At 38.0% G+C, this 23,404-nt stretch overlaps 1 protein-coding gene across 3 annotated transcripts in view; it reads right to left on the bottom strand.

Annotated features, from left to right (window-relative positions):
* The window catches only part of SYNE2 (spectrin repeat containing nuclear envelope protein 2), a 283,558-nt gene that overhangs the window by 158,743 nt on the left and 101,411 nt on the right, over positions 1-23,404 (bottom strand). Inside the window, exons 35-45 of one of the 3 annotated variants that reach the window (XM_042989863.1) lie at positions 22,283-22,483; positions 21,768-21,939; positions 21,069-21,181; positions 19,043-19,245; positions 18,244-18,363; positions 17,855-18,146; positions 16,513-16,664; positions 14,630-14,939; positions 12,862-13,026; positions 9,854-10,195; positions 730-885 (exon numbers count right to left, since the gene is read on the bottom strand). In XM_042989863.1, coding sequence (XP_042845797.1) covers positions 730-885; positions 9,854-10,195; positions 12,862-13,026; positions 14,630-14,939; positions 16,513-16,664; positions 17,855-18,146; positions 18,244-18,363; positions 19,043-19,245; positions 21,069-21,181; positions 21,768-21,939; positions 22,283-22,483 — 2,226 coding nt within the window. Of the gene's footprint in view, positions 1-729; positions 886-2,273; positions 2,329-9,853; positions 10,196-12,861; positions 13,027-14,629; positions 14,940-16,512; positions 16,665-17,110; positions 17,143-17,854; positions 18,147-18,243; positions 18,364-19,042; positions 19,246-21,068; positions 21,182-21,767; positions 21,940-22,282; positions 22,484-23,404 lie in introns of those variants that run through there. The other 2 variants (XM_042989864.1, XM_042989865.1) reach the window with 2 other exon arrangements.

The raw sequence follows: 23,404 nt of genomic DNA, 5'->3' as shown, positions 1-23,404 counted from the left end.
GTTAAAATCTAGACTGAAATTGACAGTTGTCTTAGCATTTAATAGCAATTAGATCTTCCTATTGTGTTAAAAGGTTCTGTAGTGTCTAAAGGAAGATTTCTCTCTTTTTGTTCCAGGTTGTTCTACATTTGCAGACACTCCGTTTATATATATCCTTTATATATGATACTTTTTTTTTTTTTAATTCACATACATCACCCTTCTTTCCTGTTTGAAATACATGTTTACAGTCATGTAAACTTAGCTAAAATTGTAGGGGTCATTTTTTTTTTTTTTTAAACATGGCCATGTATTGGATTTTTAGACTATATACCTATAAGTACATAAATATATAAACACAGCTAGGTAAACACCGCTGTAAAAAAAACAAAGAAGTACCCTGCAATGTTGATAATTAGGAAAAATAAAATAAATTTATCAGAATCTGAAGAATACATATGACTAAGAACAGAAGTGAGAAGTCAGAATCTCCAAATAGTGTTACTGAATAAGTTTTTAGGAACTTCGTGAAAAAGACTAATGCTCATTAAACTCTTCCACTTTTTAAATGGAAAGATTTATACAACTTACTGATTAGTACATAATTATATAGTTACCAAATTGATCATCAGGCAAAGGTTAAATAAGACTTTTCATTCTGTACAAGCAAGTTTCTGGTAATTAAAATATATTGTATTGCACTGGATAAATGATGCAATCATGTTGTCAATGTTTTTCTTGTTTCCATACCTCTATCTCTTTTAATTGTTCATTTCTTAACACGACATCTAATTCTAAAGGTTGATTTTGCAGCTCATTGACTTTATGCTCATCGTCAGTGTTTTTCATGCTTTCTTGAACATTGAGAGAAAGTTGTTTTGACAAAACCATTTCCACAGCTGAATTCTGAAAACATAAAAAGATTAATTGCCAAATGGTCTACCTTCCAAATAAATAATTTTTCCTTTTCTTGGTGAAAACATTCTAGTTCCTTCTATTTACTCAGATTAACGGCTTTCAAAAAGTACATTTGGGGCACTATCAAAGATGATTTTCTTCATGCAATATTTAACGCTGACATTGATATCCCAAGGAAAAAGTTTTTTGAAAAGATAGGATAGGATCTATAATTATATCACAAGGTAAAATCTAGTCTTAAAGAAAACAGATATGGAAAAAACAAAAATTCTAAAATCTATACTTAGTATTCACTGTGATGCCAGAGGGCAGGACAAGTAACAGGCATTCAGTGTTACCTATGGGTAGTTGAACATGGTAAGTGGATAGATGGCAGGAACACCCAGATTGCATCATATTAACAACGGATTATGGCTTAAACAAATTAATAGTAAGAATTCCAACCTGGGTAAGGCAGAACAGGTTATACAGGTAGTAATTTGAAAGCTGTACCAACTGGATTTTCTCATAGGATACACAGAGATGGCATCTGCATTCATTTATTTGTTCTTTTCACAAATATTTGTTGAGTATTTACGCGTACCAGGTACCATGACCGTCATTTTAAGAGATTTCCATTATTTTGCTAGGGTATTAGTTTTTATTTTCAGGTTACTTTATAAATGAAGTACCATTTGATTGTGCCATATACTTTCACGTCAGTAAGGTCTGCATTAGTAAGTCCGTGAATAGAATGTGTCCACATCCCCAAACAAGGTAGAAATTGTTATTGTAAAAGTACCGCCTAGATAGCAATGTAAAATGTTAAGCGAAAGGGAAACTGGGTAAGAGATCTACGAAACCTTTCTGTACCCTCTCTGCAACATTTCCATCAATGTAAGACGGTTGTAAAGTTAAAAGATTATTTAAATAAAACAGATGCTTTATGTGTCCGGAGCTTCACCAAAACTAACTGGTAAGAAAATTCAGCTGACCAGGGTGACTGGTTTTGATTAGTTGGCACTTAGCACCAGTTACTTCTTTCAAGAGGCTACAAATGATTACAATGATTTCGAAAACTCCCTCCATTCCCAACAATTTATTCAGGCAAACTATAGTTAAAAACCTACAGGGAAGACAGCATCTCAGGAGGAAAGATTCAGGAAGGCTACAAGAGGGAAAGAGAAAGGTGCCACACCACAGGTTCCATCAGCCCATGGGCCCTCCTTGCCGTGAGCCACAACCACGGGAGGTGGACGCCTGCCTCCCGCCTGTTACTCCCACAAGTCCACCCAGAACAAGAGCATCTGAGGTAAAGGCTGAGATATTAGACCCTAGGAAAACTTTACGTATTATTAACCATCTACTAAGAATTCAGAGCTCTTGGTCTGTCTTACCTTATAAACCAGTGACTTGAGGACTAGCAACAATCGGCCATTTGTAATCTATCTTTGGTGGCCAGAGAGAGCATTCTGAAAAACCGGAAATCACCCCTAAACACCATTTGTCTACTAACCCCAAAAGCCATGTTTCGACCTTGGCAGAACATCCAACGGAATCCCTCAAACGAACGTTTCAAATTTAAAAGGTAACATTCTCTTGCTCATGCCCAGAGAGGTTGGAACACAGACTCAAGGTCCTGATTGGCTCATGGGAAGATTCTTTTGGAATCAGTCATCTCTGCTCATCACCCTTTACTGTATTTTATTTTGATTTGGCAGGCTCACTTGAACAACTTTCTTTTAAATAGAAGATATTTCAAACATAGTTAGAAGAACAAAATACGACCTACAGTCATTAATCGTGATACAGATATAAGTAATGTAATCTTCCATACCACAAATACAATCAAATATAATTGAAAGCCCAGTCCTCATCCTTCTTTCATCTCTTCCTTCCCAGAGATAACCACTATTTTGAAATATACACATACATTTTCAAAAGTATGTATTCATTTAAGTCATCTCTCTGTCCAACGTGGGGCTCTAACTCATGACCCTGAGATCAAGAGTCATGTGCTCTATGAACGGAGCCAACCAGGCATCCACACACACACATTTTTACACTTTTATTATATATGTCATTCATACAGTATTGTCTTATGTATTTTAATTCTTATAAAACTGGAATTATGTATTATCATTTTATAGCTTTTCCATTCAACAGTATGCTTGGGGATGTATTCGTGGTGACAGAGAAAAATCTAATACAGTCATTTTACCTTTTATACTGTTCTACTGTCTGCATGAACATGACTTATTTATCTGTCAGGCTACTGTGAACATAATATTGTTTCCAGTTTTTCTTATTACAGATATATTGCTCTGACAAACACTTTTGTGCCAGTCGTCTTGCACATTTGTGTGACTTTCTTTGGGATGTTTTCCTAGGACTAAAATTACTCCTTTTAAGTAATGGATAGCTATTGATTTGTTCTCCAAACTGAATTACAGTTTTGATTCCCACCAGCATGGTAAAAGAATTCGTATTTTCCCTAATCCTCTCTGATATTTGATGCTAACAGACTTTAATTTCTGCCAATATAATGCATGTGAAATTGATATCATTATTGTTTTAATGGATTTCTCTGACGGCTAATAAGACAGAGCTACTCTCTGGGCACCCCAGGGGTTCAGTCGGTCGAGTGTCCAACCGACTGGAGTTTGAGCCCCGCATTCGTTCTATGCGGACAGCTCAGATCCTGCTTCGGACCCTCTGTCTCCCTCTCTCTCTGCTCCTCCCCTACTTGCTCTCTCTCTCAAAACTAAATATACATTTAAAAAAAAAAAAAAAAGACTGATCTACTCTCCTAGAAGAAAACATGAGCAGTAAGCTCTTTGACATCAGTCTTAGCAATATTTTATTGGATTAGTCTTCTGAGGCAAAGGCAAAAAAACTAAAATAAACACATGGGACTACATCAAACTAAAAGGCTTTTGCACAGGGGCACCTGAGTGGCTCAGTCAGTCGAGCAGGTCATGATCTCGCGGTTTGTGCGAGTTCGAGTCCCACGTCAGACACTGTGCTGGCAGGTCAGAGCCTGGAGCCTGCTTCAGAGTCTGTGTCTCCTCCTCTCTGCCCCTCCCCTGCTCATGCTCTCTCTCTGTCTCTCAATAATAAATAAACATGCAAAAAATAATAATAAAATAAAATAAAATAATTTAAAAAAAATAAAAGGCTTTTGCACAGCAAATGAAACCATCGACAAAGCAAAAAGGTAACCTACTGAAAGGAAGAAGATATTTGCAAGTTGTACACTCGTTAATGGGTTAACAGCCAAAATACACAAAGAATTTATACAATTTATTAAAAAAAAAACAACAATCTGATTAAAAAAATGGGCAGAGGACATGAACACACATTTTTGTCCAAAGAAGACATCCAGAAGGCCAACAGGCACATGAAAGACGCTCAACGTCACTTACCACCAGGGAAATGCAAATCAAAACCACAATGAGATACCACCTCACACCTGTCAGACCGGCTATTACTTAAAAGGCAAAACATTACAAGTGTTGGTGAGAACGTGGAGAAAAGGGAACCCTCAAAAGCTACTAAGAGGAATGTTAAGTTGGTTCAGTCAGTATGGAAAACATTATGAAGATTCTTCAAAAAATTTAAAGTAAATGTATCATATGTTCCAGCGATCCCACTTCTGGGTATTTATCTGAAGAGAACAAAAACACAAATTTGAAGAGCTATGTGTAGCCCTAGGCTCGCTACAGCATAATTTACAACAGCCAAGATATGGGAGCTGCTTAAGTGTCCCTCAGCAGATATACGGATAAAGAAAGCGTAGTGTACCTATGTAAGGAGTATCGCTCAGTCATAAAGAAGAATAAAATCTTTATAAAAGCTTCCTAAAGATAAGCATCCATCATCACCACTAGAGACAAAATGAAAGGCATATCAACACAGTCTCAGGGGCTGCCTCCTTCTGTTAGCATGATGTCCACAATGTTAACATGACCCATAAGGCACTTGTGACTCGGCCAGCCTCGCCTACCTCTCAGGCCTCACCTGTGTCGCTCTCCTCTTTCCTCCACCCTCTCTTTCATCCTTTCTAACTCCTCATGCTCTCTCTCCCATCACAAGAGGAAATTCTACTTCCTCTTTCAAAAATGCTCCCAACATCCAGCCCTGAGCTCTGTTAATTCCAAGCCACCCTTCGGGTCTCAGTTCAAATGCTGTTTCCTTACGGAAGCTCTGACTACAGTTCGTGTCAGAATCCTTTATTATAGACGATCATGGAAATGGGTTCCTCCATTTAGTTCCTGTAATTAGGCTCTCATTAGTTACTTGATTGATGTGTGTCTCGTCCTCTAGACTAGAAGCTCAATGAGAAGAGAGACTATGCCTATTTTTGTTCACCTCTGAACCCTCACTGTCTGCTCAATAAATTTTGACTGAGTGGACATAGAGACGAATTAATATTAGACAAAAAATAAGAGAGTTTTGTTTAGTCTTTGTTTGTTAAGATGAACCATCTGTGGGGGCGCCTGGGTGGCTCAGTCGGTTAAGTGTCCGACTTCAGCTCAGGTCATGATCTCGCACTCCATGAGTTCAAGCCCCGCATCGGGCTCTGTGCTGACAGCTCAGAGCCTGGAGCCTGTTTCGGATTCTGTGTCTCCCTCTCTCTCTGACCCTCCCCTGTTCATGCTCTGACTCTCTCTGTCTCAAAAATAAATAAATGTTAAAAAAAAAAAAAAAAGATGAACCATCTGTGGATTATAAAGCAGATTACAAAGAAATTGAGGATCCCCCGATCTAGGTCTGCCAATCTAGCTGTCGTTGATCTGATATCTGCTAGGAATGACAGAAACAGGATTTGGTGGGTTTACCAAGAGTAGAGAAAGTTCAAAATAGGCACAAGAACACAATAAGGGGTCCACTGAGGTCAGACAGCACATTAGCATATTAGACCTCAATTAAAAACCCACATAACACATTCAATAAAATGGTGGGGTAAGCCACCAAGCATCAGGCTGGGTAGAGGACACCTGTGTTCTAGTCCCAGTGCTGCCAGAATATGAATTTGGCCAATTAACATCTCTCACTTCCCTCACCTGAAACACAAGAGTTAGGCTAGAGAGTTTCTAAGGTCCCTCAGCCTAAGATTTCAGGACTTCAGAACATGCTGTCAAACACATGCTGCTCAGAGATGTCAACACCATGTACCCTATGTAGGTCACTTGGTGTCCTGTAAGGGAACAAATCTTAGATTATAAAAAATACCTCTAGAGTAAGAAGCAAGATTTACATACGGGCCAAAACCAGGCAAAGTAATACACTTTGAAGACAGAGTCGGCATATGGCCCAACTACGTGTTTCATTTCAAAATTTTTTTTTTTACTGTGTCATCAGGATAAACAATACCCCAAATAGACATCATTTACCCCAGGATTGAAAACTGTTTATCCAGTGAGTGGTTTTCCTTCTCACTCTAGTACGGACTCCACTGTATTTCTGGGGGCTCACCCACAGCGGGATACCTTTGTCTGTATCTGTGACCATCTACTTTCCAGAATTTCTCTGGATGCTTCTTAAACACTGAAATTATAAATGCTCAGAAATTTTTGAAAAGAACAAAAAAAACAACTCAGACATACTGACAATTATACCTAATGACAAGGAATTTAAAGAAGTAATTATAGACAAAAAGTTTTTTGAGGGAGCAATTATGTCATGTAGGTTGACATGTGGAAGGGAGAGGGGCAGGGAAGAACACTTAATACCAGTTAATATGTAATGTTGCTTTATGAGTTTTTAGAATAATAACAAACCCAGAATGTATTACTTTCCTGTTTTTCCTCTTTATCATTTCCCTTTATGGACATCTAAAATCTTAAAAGATTAGTCAGTCTTCACTTTTTATCATACCCTAATTTGTTACTTTACTTCACCTACATGGGGGGGGGGTGGAAGGCAGTTTTGCCTTTTCATATTCAAAAACTCTTAGAAATTCATCTCTATAAAAATATCCAGTAAGATATTTGATCATAAGCACCCCTACCATTCAGTCTGTATGTTATAATTTCTCTTGCCTCCAGCTTTGCCTTAATATTTTAACTTTTTTTTGATGTTTATTTTTGAGAGAGAGACAGAGCGTGAGTGGGGGAGGCACAGAGAGAGAGGGAGACACAGAATCTGAAGCAGGCTCCAGGCTCTGAGCCATCAGCACTGAGCCCGACGCGGGGCTCAAACTCACAACCTTTGAAATCATGACCTGAGCCGAAGTCAGACGCTTAACTGACTGAGCCACTCAGGCGCCCCAATTAATATTTTTGATATTAAAGAAAAAGTCAGCCAAAGGTCCAGATCTAAGTTATCCTCTAAATTTCACCTAAAATGAAATTCTTAGCAATGCATTCAAATATAAACATGCTATAATGGCAATTTTTGAAAAGTGCAATCATACTTTCAACAAAACTCTAAGATCACATGAAATTTACTAAAGAAAAAAGTAGAAGAAAATAAAAACTTCCTAAAAATTCTTCTGGAGACGATTTTAAATAATCTGATAAAAGCCCTTCCAAATTCCAAAAAGGCACATGAAATGAGCATTAATTAGATATTTAATTAGTGTTATATTTTAAGCTGTGACAACTGTATGCCCATATTCTAGCAGAATGACTAGTACAAAAGAGTCCTCAATGGATGTTTTTAATGAATTAAGTGCTTGTTTTCACTACCACAAGAGTTTCTGATTAATTACATTTATAATTCAGTAAATTGTGCTTTTATGTGCTCTATGCACTCAGTATATAGAGATTCCTGCTTAAGTAATTTACACTCATCGTATATGTGTCTATACATGTTTTGATCACTTTTACTAGCTGTTCAACGTTAAAATTGTTCTGGGTCTTACATAGTCTAATGTTACACAGAAAAAAGTAAATACAGCCAGTACTTAGAGTGGGGAAAATAAGAAGCACACATTCAGAGGGAAAAAAAAAAAAAAAAAAGATTCATGTTACAAAAGAGTAAAAAGTAATCATGATAAAATATTAGTAGAGAATTAAAACCAGTTTCCTCTATCCTAGACCTGTGAAAATTATTTGAAAACTTAAGTACCTCTATAATGGTTTTAACTTTAAAAATAGCTTATCTTGGGGAGCCTGGGTGACTCAGTCAGGTAAGCGTCTGACTTCAGCTCAGGTCATGACCTCGTGGTTTGCAAGTTCGAGTCCCGCATGGGGCTCTCTGCTGTCGGCACAGAGCCCTCTTTGGATCTTCTGTCCTCTCTCTCTGCCCCTCCCTCACTTGCTCATGTGCACACACTCTCTCCCTCTCTGTCTCTCTCTCTTTCAAAAATAAATAAACATTAAAAAAATAGCTTATTTCCTCCTTCACAAACACATGAATCTTCTGACCATATGCAAGACATCACAAATTAAATAAAAATTTATATTAGAATATATTTGTCTTACATGATTCAATGGAAAAAAACATCTTAATGAAGCATCATAAATTATAAATAACTCATCATTCAAGATTAAGTAAAAGCTTAATAAATTATAAAAGTTCTGATTATTGGATTATGATCTTTAGTTTTCAATACTCTACTGAATTTTGGGTGCTCACAGCCAAAATGGGTCTGAGAAGCTAATTTTAAAAGTTATTAAGCAATTCCCTTTAGCAATATCATGCATTAGCATAGAAAACACTCAGCTATGTATATTTTTTTACTTATCTACTGCTCTTTAAATACCGTTAAGAGTTTCTTTTATACATACAACTCAAGAGTCGCATGCACGGGCCCTTCATTCTTTAAGACATTTTCCTTAACCGTGTCTGACATGACAAGTGGGATTTAGTAAGTTCTCCTCATGGCCAGAGAGATGCTCTATTAGCATTTAACCTTGTTTTACACATTTCTAGAGATTGCCCTCTGGTTCCTATAATTTTCCATGCATTTCTGTTTTAAGAAGACAACAGAAGGGGCGCCTGTGTGGCTCTGTTGGTTAATAGTCCGACTTTGGCTCAGGTCGTCATCTCACAGCTCGTGAGTTCGAGCCCTGCGTTGGGCTCTGTGCTGACCGCTTACAGCCTGGAGCCTGCTTCAGATTCTATGTCTCCCTTTCTCTCTGCCCTCTCCCCCATTCACTCTCTGTCTTTGGTCTCTCAAAAATAAATAAACGTTAAAAAAAAATTTAAGAAGACAACAGAAGCGTACGCTCTTTTCATCGCTGTTGATCGCGTACTCCATAAAAAGCTGATGAGGACTCAAGCCTGAATGGTCTGATCTTTTTGCTATGGTCCCACTGGACCCTGGATTGTGAGAGGCTGCCTAACAGGAAGACGCTTTCAAATACAGTATACTGGATGGTTCTTTGTGCCTTTTCCATTTCAATCTCTAACCTATGAGAAAGAACTTTAAGAGCCACAGGAAAATGTACCCATTTGGTTTAGAAAGAAAACAAAACAACATTCTTCTTTCTTCTCCCCCGGGGAAAATTAGGAGGCTGAATGTTGATGTTCTCACACCAAACGATCTGACAACATTTAAAAATGCATTTGCAGTAGAGGGTTAACATGAGAAGAAAAAGAAAGGAACCTATCCTTTCAAACAGTCTCTGATTTCATTATAAAATCAACCAAAAAAAAAAAAAAAAAATGGGGCTCTTGGATTTTTTTTTCCCCTCAGAAAATGGGTAGAACACATTTTCTTTTCTTTTGCCTTTTCGAATTTGCCTTTGTGCTCTTGACCCAAGAAACGGTATCTGATTACATATCAGAGAGAATAATCAACCCAAGTTGATGACTGACATTTTAACAGACTAAACAGTAATATTGCACCACCGAAATCCTGAACAGTTTTCTAAGGGCTCTTTTTACAAGTGGGCATCATAAATAGCCAGCACATTGAGGGTTTAATTATGAAATCAGAAGGCTTGATTCACTACCCTCTTTTCAGAGCCCAACACCTCTTCTTTCTCAGACGCGATGTCTTGGAGAGGCAATCACAAGCACTTACCTTGTTTATTTCCCAATCTTGCTCCAATTTTTCCAGTACAGCTGAGTCCTGAGTGGACTCCTGCACATCACAAGTGACCTCCTCCTCTCTGCCTGGCAGACTAAACTTTTCTTTCTGTTCTGCTGAGCGTTTTGATTGGAGAATGCTATGAAGACAATTTTCTGTCTCCTGCTTAGCAGATTCAAGTCGGTTTTCCAAATCCTTTTGTTTACACTTAAGTGATTTTATATCATCTTTAATAATCTTCTGTCCCACTGAAGATGTGTTTTTCTTGATGGATTTTGCTAAAGCTAAAATCTTCTCCAATGTGCCATCTTGTAAACTGAGTCTATTCTCTAGTTCCTGTAAGTGGAGAAAAGATGATCACACAAAGTATTTCCATTGTCACAAGAGTTCATTGACTTTTGGAAATCACAGAGTATTCTTCTCCAGCAGTGGAAAGTATAATAAATTTACCAATTCATATCACAAAGAAAAAACTTTGGGCAAGATTTAAACCACTGTAGCATCCCAGACCAAAACCTCCAACAGACTGTATAAGATACCAAAAGTCTATAAGAAGTAACAAAGAAAATTTCATAACACAGTTCCCGGAACGTTGGAGGCAGTCAACATATATTTGTTAAGTATGTATTTTGTTCAAGATACAGCCTTTTTACACAAAATACTAAATAATAAGGGCTTACTTTGTGCAAAGCATTGAAAAAAATAGAAGAATCATTTAGAATGTGCCCACATGAATCTAGTGTTAATATTTAAAATTCAGAGCAAAACTTTAATCAATCTATCCAATGCAATATCTTAAATATAGCAGGAACCCAAATAATATTTACTAAAGGCATGAACAAATCAGGCTAATTTGAGAACTCAAGACTCAAATGGAATTTGAGGTACTATAGCAGCTACTGATGTTACTATTGAAATAGAGTTAAACTTAAAGTTGCTAAGTGAACTAGATAGTATTTATTAGTCACTATCCTAATAGACTACACAGTATTCACTCATTCATTCATTCATTCATTCATTCAACCAGCAGCAAATATTATCATGGTAGGCTTTTTAAAAATTGTCCTTTATGTTTTAAGTAATGTCTACACCCAATGTGGGGCTCGAACTCACAACCCCGAGATCAAGAGTTGCACACTCTACCAATCAAGCCAGCCAGGCGGCCTTATCATGATAGGTTTTGAAGTTGCATAGATGAGTAAAGTTCAGTCCCATCAGGTTCCTATAATCTAGTGAGAGACACAGAAGTAAACAGACAATTGTATTAGAATGTGAAAAGATCTACACTAACAAATACACACAGGTCCAGATTGCATTTTAGAAAGATCTGGCACGGCCAAGGGGATGTTGCAATAGACAGGGTGACAAGTACAGGCAGAGAGCCCCTGTTTGCTGAGGGTCTGCCCTAAGGAGGCAATAATGAGGGTCTTGGGGAAGTAACAAACTTTACAGATATTCCAGAGATGAAAGAGACAACATTTGGTGTCTGACTAGATTGAGGGATCTGGGAAAGCGTGGATAACCAGGATTCTGACTTGAACCTTGGGGAGATGGGAGAAATATTCACAGAGTCAGAGAATATGGAAGAAAAAGCAGGCCTATTGGATGGCAGCTGGGAGACGGAGAAAGGGAAGTTGCTGCGTTATTTTCTGGACCTGCTGAACCACAGATAACTGCACGATATCCCAGTGGAGTTTGTCCACTGGGGTCAGAAGACCTGAATTGTAGCCCCTACTCTGTCATTTAACCTGATGACCTTGGAAGTCCCTCATCTCTCCAGAACCCAGCTTATCACGTGTAAAGTGTGGGGTCTGAACTTGATGGCCTCTGAGATTCCTTCTGTCTATATCAGAGGTTCTATGTTAATTTTGTAGCAGGAGCCTGAGCTGGGTTCATGTCTGACACTTTCCTCGGTATCCGTGGAACCCAGACAGTGCCTTGGATATGACTGAGCCCTGAATATTGTCAAATGATCACTGTTAAAAAGGGAGGTAGTCCTGTCACAATATCAGGCCATGGAGGAGAAGGCTTGTGTGATTCCCAGATCCCTAAAAGAAAGAGATGAGGAATTCCCACACTCAGGCCACCAGCGCTGCTCTGAGACTCACCCCATGAAATCTCCAGTTAAGGAGCTGTTAAAGAAAGAGCCGCTAAAGAAAGAGCCGCTTTACTTTGTTTTCTTCTAGAAGTCACCTTGCAGGCCTGCTTGTTGGCAAAGCAGAGAGTGAGAATCCAAGGAACATGTTTTGAGGACGTGGGTAAAGCACGTGTGATCCTCACTGTATAAGGCTCGGTGCTGTTGGACTTTGGGAGGGGATTTTGGAAGCCTTACATCTGGAGACTGCTCTAATTTACAGCGTGAGTATATAGGTTAATAAGGCACAAATTCTGTAACTCCCATCTGCCCCTGATAAAGAATGCGAAACTGAAGCATTTCCCTCCTGGTCTTGCTGCATACTATGCATCCTTTGACTAGTCAGTATCTGCTGGAGTCACATGCGGGCTCTAAAACAAAGATCTCCAGGAGGTACAGACTGGTCACGGGTGGAACTGTCTCTGAGGCTCCAGAGTGCAGGGAAATGTTGAAGTCAAATTATAAATAGATTTGGTCACTAAAGAAGAACATCCCGGGGGCGCCTGGGTGGCTCAGTCAATTGAGCATCCGACTTTGACTTAAGTCATAATCTCGCAACTTGTGAGTTCGAGCCCCGCATTGGGCTCTGTGCTGATGGCTCGGAGCCTGGAGCCTGCTTCGGATTCTGTGTCTCCTTCTCTCTCTGCCCCTCCCCCGCTTGTGCTGTGTCTTTCTCTATCAAAAATAAATAAAATATTTTTTAAAAAAAGAAGAAAAACCCCATTTTCTATGACTGGCCAGAACTTTAATTAATTAATTTTAATTATCTGAATAACAACTGGATTTCTGACCAAAGACAATGATTTGTTCATCGTAATTAATATTGATTTTGTTTTAATGTCCATCGTGTCTGGGCACTGTTTAATACCTGCAGCTTCTGCAGTTTTTCCTCAGTTGCTATTTGATCCAAAGGCTTATCAGAAAAACTGGCAAGTTCCTTGGAGAGATTGTCCAATGTAGTATTCAGGTCTGTGACGCAAACCTGGTATGAGTGGTGTTCTTGAACGTGACCTTCCAATTTTTGCACGGAATCCTAAAAATAAAACCATTGACAATTCACCAATTATGTCTCTGAATTTCCTCACTCAGAAAATAATTAAATTGTTCATAAACACTTGTTTTATGAAGTTTCATCTGGAAACAGGAATAGGGCCATATAAATTGTCCAGAGTTCTTAAGTAAAGTTTTAGTATTTGCGATATTTCCATGTAAAATCTCCTCCTCCCCACCCCCCCACAAATGGCTTATTGAAATCACATGCTTCTTGGCCTTCATTTCATTCCTAAAGACAATTTACTTCTCAAGAGGTTTACAAATTGTAAAGGCTTCAAATTATATCATCAAATCACAAACATCCATAATAAAGCAGCTCCCTTAATTATCCTTCTTAGTAAAATCAAATACCCACAGTTGTAAATGAGACTATATGAGATCAGCCTAACCTCAGATTCCTTTCCTAAGAATTCAAGTCCAACATTGTGTTTTAGGAAAAAGTAATCCTAACTCGAGAACAAACCCATCTTCAGGTCTGCTTCCTGGAATAAGAAAATAAGGCGGCCACACCTCATCAGAAAAGTAGCAATTATTAAACTAAATAATTTATAGCCAAGTAGGTATCTCTTTACCCCTGCACACGTCCTGCAATCTGTATAAGCAAGACTTCTTACCCACATAACCCTTATATTGATCTAACTTCCCATATGCAAAGAATTACAGATAATTCTCTTATGAGAATACATTCCCTTGTGACAAACTGACATTTATCTCTTAACTCTTTTACTGCAGACTACTCAAGGGAGGGAAACTGATAAGGTTTATACAGAATAATGAATATATAGCTGACCTTAAACAACATGAATTTGAACTATATGGATCCACATATCACAGAGCTTGTACAGTACTGTAAATGTATTTCCTCTTATGATTTTCTTAATAACATCTTCTTTTCCCTAACTTACTATACTATAAGTAATATATGTTTTAGGTAATATATATGTCATATATTAATATAGATATATAATACATATAGAAAATATGCGTTAATCAACTGTTTATGTTATCTGTAAGGCTTCCTCTCAACAGTAGGCTATTAGCAGTTAAGTTTGGCGGGAAAAAAAGTTATACGCAAATATTCAACTGTAGGAGGGGCTCAGCATCCCTAGCCCCCCACTTTGTTCATGGGTCGCCTGTAAACTATTCCAATGAATAGATGATGGATGAATGGATGGATAGGTGGATGCATGGGTAACTTCAACACCATCACCTTCAGAGAGATACTTAAATCTTAACACTTCTGGCCCTTGAAAATAGGAACTTGGATGAGAAAAAAAATAACATAATAATCAAACAATGGCCACTGGATTTCTCTAGCAAAACTGACTGGATTGAGCTCTCTACCCTTACAGAGTCAGTATTTGTATCTAAAAAGGATAAATTAAACGTTAAAAGTTTTTGATTTACCAGAAGAACAAAAAAATGGTTCCATATACAAATAGGACATACTTGTGCATAATTATGACAATCATTAAAAAACTTATTTTGAGGGATGAGCACTGGGTGTTGTATGGAAACCAATTTGACAATAAATTTCATATATTGAAAAAAAAAAAAAAAACAACTTATTTTGACCATTTCACCTGTAGTTGCTGTAGAAGACTTTCGTGTAGATGCTTTATCTCCAGCCAAGGCTCTTCACTGAAGTTGGGATTTTTAGTGCATTCTAAGAGGTAACTTCCTTGAGATTTTAACTCTTTTAGCAAGGATGTCAAATCTTGCGCTTTCTGGAGGAATTTCTTATAAATTTTTAACTGAGCTTTCTTCTCCTGCAAACCGTGTTGCAGAGCAAAGCCCACTTCTTGTTTCTTTTTCAGTTCTGTGAGCATTAATCTCAGATCCTCCTTACTTTGCAAATACTTCTCTCCTTCTAGTAGAAGCTTTTCTTGATGGCTAAGTTGTACAAAATATTTTAGAAATGACACTTAGGAAATTGGAATGCTTTTTGCATATTATAGTATAACATACATTACAATAAAAAGCATTAAAATAACACTAATATAAATTATTCCCAACGACTCTTTTGGCAATATAGCATTCTAAATAGCACTAAGGTTAGCTCAGAAACCAAATCAGAAATTATTTGCAGCATTCCTAAAAAAATAGATTTTTGTCACATAATTTGACCTGAGAACAAACACTTAATAATTTAGATTCTAAACCATTCCAGTTTTTGCAGCCGCTCTGGAAAAGTGTGGAGGTTCCTCAAAAAATTAAAAATGGACCTACCCTATGACCCAGCAATAGCACTGCTAGGAATTTACCCAAGGGATACAGGAATACTGATGCATAGGGGCACTTGTACCCCAATGTTTATAGCAGCACTCTCAACAATAGCCAAATTATGGAAAGAGCCTAAATGTCCATCAAGTGATGAATGGATAAAGAAATTGTGGTTTATATACACAATGGAGTACTACGTGGCAATGAGAAAGAATGAAATATGGCCCTTTGTAGCAACATGGATGGAACTGGAGAGTGTTATGCTGAGTGAAATAAGCCATACAGAGAAAGACAGATACCATATGGTTTCACTCTTGTGTGGATCCTGAGAAACTTAACAGAAACCCATGGGGGAGGGGAAGAAAAAAAAAGAGAAGAAAAAAAAGGAGGTTAGAGTGGGTGAGAGCCAAAGCATAAGAGACTCTTAAAACCTGAGAACAAACTGAGGGCTGATGGGGGGGTGGGAGGGTGGGGAGGGTGGGTGACGGGTATTGAAGAGGACGTCTTTTGGGATGAGCACTGGGTGTTGAATGGAAACCAATTTGACAATAAATTTCATATATTAAAAAAATAAATAAAATAAACCATTCCAGTTTTTGTTGTGCTTAAATATAATTATGTTATCTTATATTTTTCTTGTTCATATAAGTAAAACAAATAATCATTCAGTATATTAACCAACTAACTAGTTTATGCTTAAATTTAGTTTTGATCTGCTTGTCTTCCTAGAAAAGATCTAAAATTCACATCTCCACTAAAGAGTAAACATGTTATTTAACATGTGATATGAATTAAGAATTTTCATCAGAATTACATCCACTGAATTCGGACAACATTTATAATGTTTACACACTTAAGACTTTCTTGGAATATATATTTAAAGGCATAATTATTCTACAGTAATACCATGCTGACTCTGAAATTGTCTGGGGGAAGGGGGTTTTGGTAAGAAGCAGAGCGTTGAAAGTAGAATGGGAGACAATGCTAATTTGTTACCAAGAGCTCCATGGGTTGATGAACCAGCCAAAGTAAACACTGTCACAGAGTTATGACAGCAAGTGCTTCCTATCTGATCCCGAGAACTATTCATCTTCATTTCTGCCTCTGACATTGTGAATGCCCCTGACATTACTGCCTTTCTCTCCAACAGATATTATATCCAAACCCAGGAGGCAGACAAAACATACTTGTTATGGCTTCACCGGGCAATGAAAAGGCGTGAAAGTGAAGGCATGTCCTTTACCTTAGATACGTGTTGGCTAAATGGATTGTGTTGTCCCACTGGTTCTTGATATCAGTAAGGGTCTTTGGAGCCAATGGAGCCTTGCTGCTCTCAGCCTGACTCATGATGGTCTGTATTTTAGCGTCCCCTTCAGGCTTTAGCAAAATGATTTCCTGAAGTAAAGAAAGATCTTAGAATCTCATTTGCATTACTTAGAGGAAGTACATATGATACCTTTTTATTTATAAACATTATATTTAGATTCCAATTGCAGAGTAGATTTCAGAAATACCTTTTCATTTTTTACGTTGCCTAAAAGATAATGACACCTCCTTACATTATACAGAATTGGTTCTCCGTAAGTATTTGTCAGATTGCTCTTGCTGCATTCCTGCTCTCCTCTTGATTTTCAACTGCCTTCAAATAAGTTATATGCCCAAAAGACCCTGGAAAATCCTTCCTTCTATCCACTCAATTATTTATAGATAGAGAGTTAAGGAAACAACCTGAACAAGACATTTTTATACACCCAAAACGAGACCTAGGGCTTCCCACAGGAAAACGCAGTGCCCCATGTCAACTCTTGTCTCTCCACTACAACATAATTCATTCCCATTACCTGGTCTTCTCTTTCCCTCCTTTGCTCTAACAATCACGTTCCTCCCTTCTTGGAAATACTACTCCAGATTCACCTCCCCTGGAAAATCTTTCACGTACAATCCCAAATGATTCCAATTACTTCAGTAAGCCTTACCAACTCTTACAGCTCACTATTCAGAACCATTTCTTCCTGTAATAATGCTTCGATTGTGATTTCAATCCTTCTGGGTTCCTTTTAAGCACATGGGCTTCTGTCCCCTGCATTTGTAACTAACAAAGCCTATTGAATCTCTCCTTAGATAAAAAGTGGGCTTAGAGGAGCTTGGGAGTTCCTTGCCCTCTGCAACCCCCTCGGCATGTCATAACCTTTATAAACTACGCAATGTACTCGATATCTAATAACCTTTTGAACCATACATATTTGCTCTGAAGAAGAGGTCCTCTCCAGCCCCGCCTTGACATTGCAGATATGTCTTTGTACTGACATAAGTTCTTTTTATGTCCTAGCAAACTCCCACCTGCCACAGCTCCATACGTACTGCCCTTAGAAAGAGAGAATACACCTTCTCTCTTCTGTCTGCCTTAAAATAATTTTAGATCCATCACAGCTCTTCTCTCTTGTAAGCTCAGTCATCTGAATGTCCTCAGCCATTCCACAGTAATCCTATTTTCCATTAAGAAACAAATCTTTGCAGTTTTCCTGTAAATCTTTTAAAAATTAGAGTTCATTCTGACCTCCGAAATTTAGTTTCCACAGTTATACCTTTATTTTTTGGATTCTTTCCTCAAGCGGCATTTTGCCTTCAGATGAATTCAAAACCATAAGGGACTCTTTAATCCCCGCTATCCAATGAATTACATTATGTGCAAGATCATTAAAGCTCTGGTCCTCTGTAGGAGGTAACTTATCCTCTTCATCAATTTCACATAATTGTCTCAAAAATGTCTGGTATCTATCAATCAAATGTGTTGATTCCATTATTATTTCTTCTTCTTCAGTAAGCCCATATTCCTTCAAAGAATTGTTCAGCTGGGCCATAGATTCAAATTGTTCCCTGAAAATTCCAAACATCATCGAAAGTTTAGAGGAGCCACAATACCATGTAAGAAACCATGTTGGCAGAAAATATATTCATACAGGATTAGCTATACCTTTTTCTAGCTACAGCTTCGCAAAATAGCTCAGTTTTCTCTCCTGGTTTTTCCAGTGCTTTCCATTTCTCTTCTTGACTGGTCAACCATGTGCTCAGATTTCTGTGGTCATCCTGGAGACTAACAGAATATTACATACGTTAGAATATAAAACAAGCAAAAAGTGTTTCTATGAAGAGAAGGTTGGCATGGATTTTGTAAACCAATCAGGCTTTTACTACATTTTTTTTTTATTCTTTGGTGAAGAATTAATTCGCAACATTAAAATCCGAAAAACAGTAGCCTGTATTATAGTAGGATTCTATAGGGGCGCCTGGGTGGCTCAGTCGGTTGAGCGTCCGACTTTGGCTCAGGTCATGATCTCGTGGTCCATGAGTTCGAGCCCCGCGTCGGGCTCTGTGCTGACAGCTCAGAGCCTGGAGCCTGTTTCGGATTCTGTGTCTCCCTCTCTCTCTGACCCTCCCCCATTCATGCTGTCTTTCTCTGTCTCAAAAATAAATAAATGTTAAAAAAATATATATAGTAGGATTCTATAAAGCAACGAGCTACGCAAACATATCACAAAGAACAGGAAACAAAACATTTTTTGGACTCTCCCCTGAACTACCGCCATATTAGATAATTTGAAGAATTCTCTCAACTTCTGTCTTCCTAGGGTCAAACTTAGATTTGAAAATGTATATTTTATTTGTGAAATTTGTGTGTATTGTACATCCCCATGCTAGCTGTACTGATGCACAAAACGTGTAAAGAGATCATTAGAAACATATGTTATTTAGCTATCACCGTTACTTCCTACCTCAGTAGCTGCTGCAAGCAGGCATTCAGCTCCTTTGTTCGTGCCTGGCAAATGGACTCCATTTTTTCTAATTCAATTTCTTGATTTATAATCCAACTGTGAAGCTCCTTAACATGTGCTTTGGGCAGATGCTTCTTCACATGACTTAGTACAGTTCCCACCTGCTGTGTTTTACTGCCTCTTCCTTCAAGAGTTAAGAAATCCTTAAGGAAGACAGAAAGTCAGTGATGCTCTACTGGCAAGCTGAAGTGTGGTCTCTACCACCCCTGTAGCACTTTTCCAAGCTGGTACGTAGACATGTCACCTTTCTAACATCCTATACAAAAGAAAAGCTACGGAGATATGGCTAGCGCCAATGGCAAATGACCAAAAGATAATTTACATTAATTGTAGAATGTGTGTCTGCATCTGACTTGCTGGACATGACATCAAGCAAAATAATGCTTGTTCATGAAAGTCAGTAGGAGTAAGACTGGGGAAGCTGCATTTTTCTTTCCCGACTCTGCTCAGCTTCTAAATACTTGCTCCCCTCGGGTAATCAACATGTAAAACTACACAGACTATTCTCTATTTAACTCTGTCCAAATAAGAATTTTATTTCAATGTTTGTGTTTCAAGGTTTGAGCATCATTTGTTAAGGCCATGCGATGGACAAAGTTAAAGGCAACAACAACGACAAAAAGTCAGGACTTAAACTAAAAAAGAAGAAAGGCAATTCTACCAATAAAGAACAGTATCAGCAAAGTAAAGAATCAAACAAGGAATACTTAGTGCCACTCATAAGCTTGAGAGCATGACTCATCATCAAACTACAGTACTAGACAGTCTTCAGTCAGAGAAAGACAAATATCATACGATTTCACTCATATGTGGAATTTAAGATACAAAACAGATGCACATAAAGGAAGGGAAGGAAAAATAATATAAAAACAGGGAGTTAAACCATAAGAGACTCTTAAATACAGAGAACAAACTGAAGGTTGCTGGAGGGGTGTTGTGTGGGGGGATGGGCTAAATGGGTGGTGGGCATTAAGGAGGACACTTGTTGGGATGAGCACTGGGTGTTATAAGTTAGGTGATGAATCACTAAATCCTACTCCTGAAATCATTATTATACCATATGTTAATTAACTTGGATTTAAATTAAAAAAATAAAAATAAATAAATTCATACAAATAGTGCTTAAAAAACAAAAGGCTAACCCTCCCTAAAAGTACTAGACAATCTAGCCTAAAGTGATGAAGATTTAAGGTGCCATATGCATTTTAAATGCCTGCATGCACATTACCTTTTATTCCAAGGTGCCCTCCACTACCCTCCGACCAGCTACATGAAAGTCCAAATGAGACTGTTAAAAGAAATGTTACTCAGAAAAAACTTAACAGAAAGTCAAGAGACCTCTCTCAAGAAAGTAAAGAGACTTTGGGGCTCCTGGGTGGCTCAGTTGGTCAAGCGTTCGACTCTTGATTTGGGCTCATGATCTTGCGGTTTGTGAGTTTGAGCGCGGCATTGGGCTTTGAGCTGACAGTGGGAAGCCTACTTGAGAGTCTGAGTCTCTCAGTCTTTCTCTCTCTCTCTCTCTCTCTCTCTCTCTCCCAACCCCAAAATAAATAAGTAAATACTAAAAAAAAAAAAAAAAAAAAAAAAAAAAAACAAAACAAAAAAAAAACAAAAACCAACACTTAAAAAACAAAAGGAAAAGTCAAGGGACATCCAAGTCCACATTAGGCAAAGCCTTTATTTTGTATGAAATATGATTTTACCAAAACCGGATTCACCAGTACACCCTGTTAAACAGCATCTTAGAACAGGTGTGAAAACAGAAATTGCTTAAGTGCCTTGCACCCTGATCCCGTAAATATGGAGTTTCAAAAATTTGGGAAAAAGTCGGTTATTTGGAAACATTATCTCTATGTAGAGAAATGAGCAAGTCAAAGTAATTATTATTTTATCTAGTTAAATACAGTTCTATGCCTCTAGTATGTTAGCTTTGATAAATTTTGATTAAAATTTACATATATCTTACAGAAAGTTTTTGCAGCTTTTGTTCCACACTCTTTTTTGTTTCTGATGATTCAAAACACTCCTTAAGGTTCATTTTAATGTTGCCAAACCAGTCATTAAAGTTCTTGCACTGATCTGTAGGAAAAAACAAAAGAAGCTATATCCATTCAAGGAAGACTTTAGACCCCTTGTTAAAGTGAGAGGCTTTGAAACTCACTTCACATAATGTGGGTACAACAAGTCATTGTGTAAGGTGGTAATAAGTTGAAGCCCAATTTTGAGGTTAATAGATTTCTCAAAAGTAATTATGGTATATTTTCTATACCCGACCTCCTTTCCAAGCACACAGTACCCCCACAGACACTCGTAGGGACAGCATGCTCACAGGCACTTCGCCAGACTCACTCACCACAGTGAGCAGGTCGAATGTGAGGATGTTGGTGACCTTCCTTCATGAAATAAAGATTTGGGACTTGAAAGAAATAGATGTTATATGATAGGCGTATAGATCAGTGAGTGCTTCCCCCAAAAGATTTATGTGAATAAATCCTAAATGAATAAGTACATAAATAAATCCTTTTCCTTAAATAGAATCTCTGCAACCATCTCTCAGTGAAGTTTAGATAAGCCTTCATGTTCGCAATATTTATTCATACTTCAAGATTCCCAGAAAAAACAGTAATGCGCTCACCATTCAATAACTCACTATTCAATAACTTACCATTCAATAACTTAGAAAAGTGATCTTGCAAAACACTTTTTTTGGTATTAAATAAATCACTGACACTTTCATATTGCTTTTTTAATTCAGAGAGTTCAGGAGTCAGACAACCTATTTGATTCTCCAGTAACATCATACTGTGCTTTTGCTGTAGGATTTGCTGTTGTATCTCCTAAATACATAAACAAACAACCATTAAGTCTCAAAATGCGTTCAATTTACACATAGTAGAATAGATCTCCATTGTTTTTATAAAAATCTAGATGATTTTTCTGTTGAGTGGATTCACTTTATCTTAGCCAGTAAATGTATACTGCAACACAAATTAACATCAAATAATTACTGCCCTCAAAGCGATTCAACTAAATACACACAAATTGTTTTTCTGAGGTTTTTCCCCCAACTTTCATTTTTTTGAATAGTTACTACTTTTCATTAACTTCAAGAGGCCAAAGTCATCAGAAATAAGCGTGAAAATAAATCTGAACCACAGAAGAGAAGCAGCTGGGACATACCTCTAGTTTAGTAAAGATCTCTAAGCTGTCAGAAGGAGACAGGGCTTTTAACAGGGACTCAGTCATTCCGATCTGAGTCTTGGCTTGGTCGAGATCCTCCCTTAGCTCAGCTGTATGGCCACTGAGCGCAGCGCAGTTGGATTCTCCTGTTAAATGCATTTTTACATTTTCTATCTTGTTTAAAACAGAGGACTCCATGACCTGAAATCATGATATATATGAAGTCAAATTAACAAATTTATTTCACTAGATTTTAAGACAACTGCATTGCTAGAGAATGAGTTGAGACATTGAATTAATTCCTCATTGTTCTACATCACTGATACAATTTAAATTGTTTCAAAAAGAATAACATGAAAAACTGAGACTGACATTCTGTCTTTGTTCTAAAAAACTAATTTGTGGGCTGGGTGGGGGGGCGGTGGTGTGGGGGGAATGTGCCTGGATGGCTCAGTCGGTTAAGTGTCTGACTCTTGATTTCGGCTCAGGTCATGATCTCACAGTTCATGAGTTCAAGCCCCAAGTGGGGATACACTCTCCCTCACTCTGCCCCTCCCTCACTTGCTCTCTCTCTCTCAAATAAATAAATGAACTTTAAAAATAAACTAATTTGAAAATCCTACCCCCCCCTCCCAAAGCAAGTTTTATCTAGCATAACAATTGAGGTACCATCTCATGGCACTCATTTGAAAATGTATTAAAACATATAGAAAAATTGGGACGCCTGGGTGACTCAGTAGGTTGAGTGTCTGACTTCGGCTCAGGTCATGATCTCACAGTTTGTAGTTCGGGTCCCACGTCAGGCTCTGTGCTGACGGCTCAGAGACTGGAACCTGCTTCCGATTCTATGTCTCCCTCTCTCTCTGCCCCTCCCCTGCTCGTGCTCTGTCTCACTCTCTCTTTCAAAAATAAATAAACATTAAAAAAATACAGAAAAGTAATAGCCAGCATTTATTGAGCATTTATTATGTCCACAACAGCATTGCGGTAAGCACTTGATGGACAAAATTCAGGCTTTAGAATGTTAACTAACTTGACTTGCCCAAGATCATAAAGCTAGCTGATGACAGAGCTGGGACCTCACCCAGAAAGTCTGACTCCAGAGCTCATACTCAGCCACCA

Source organism: Panthera tigris, chromosome B3, assembly GCF_018350195.1.
Source record: "Panthera tigris isolate Pti1 chromosome B3, P.tigris_Pti1_mat1.1, whole genome shotgun sequence".
In the NCBI taxonomy this organism is placed as follows: domain Eukaryota; kingdom Metazoa; phylum Chordata; class Mammalia; order Carnivora; family Felidae; genus Panthera; species Panthera tigris.
This window is presented reverse-complemented; position numbering and strand designations above follow the sequence as displayed.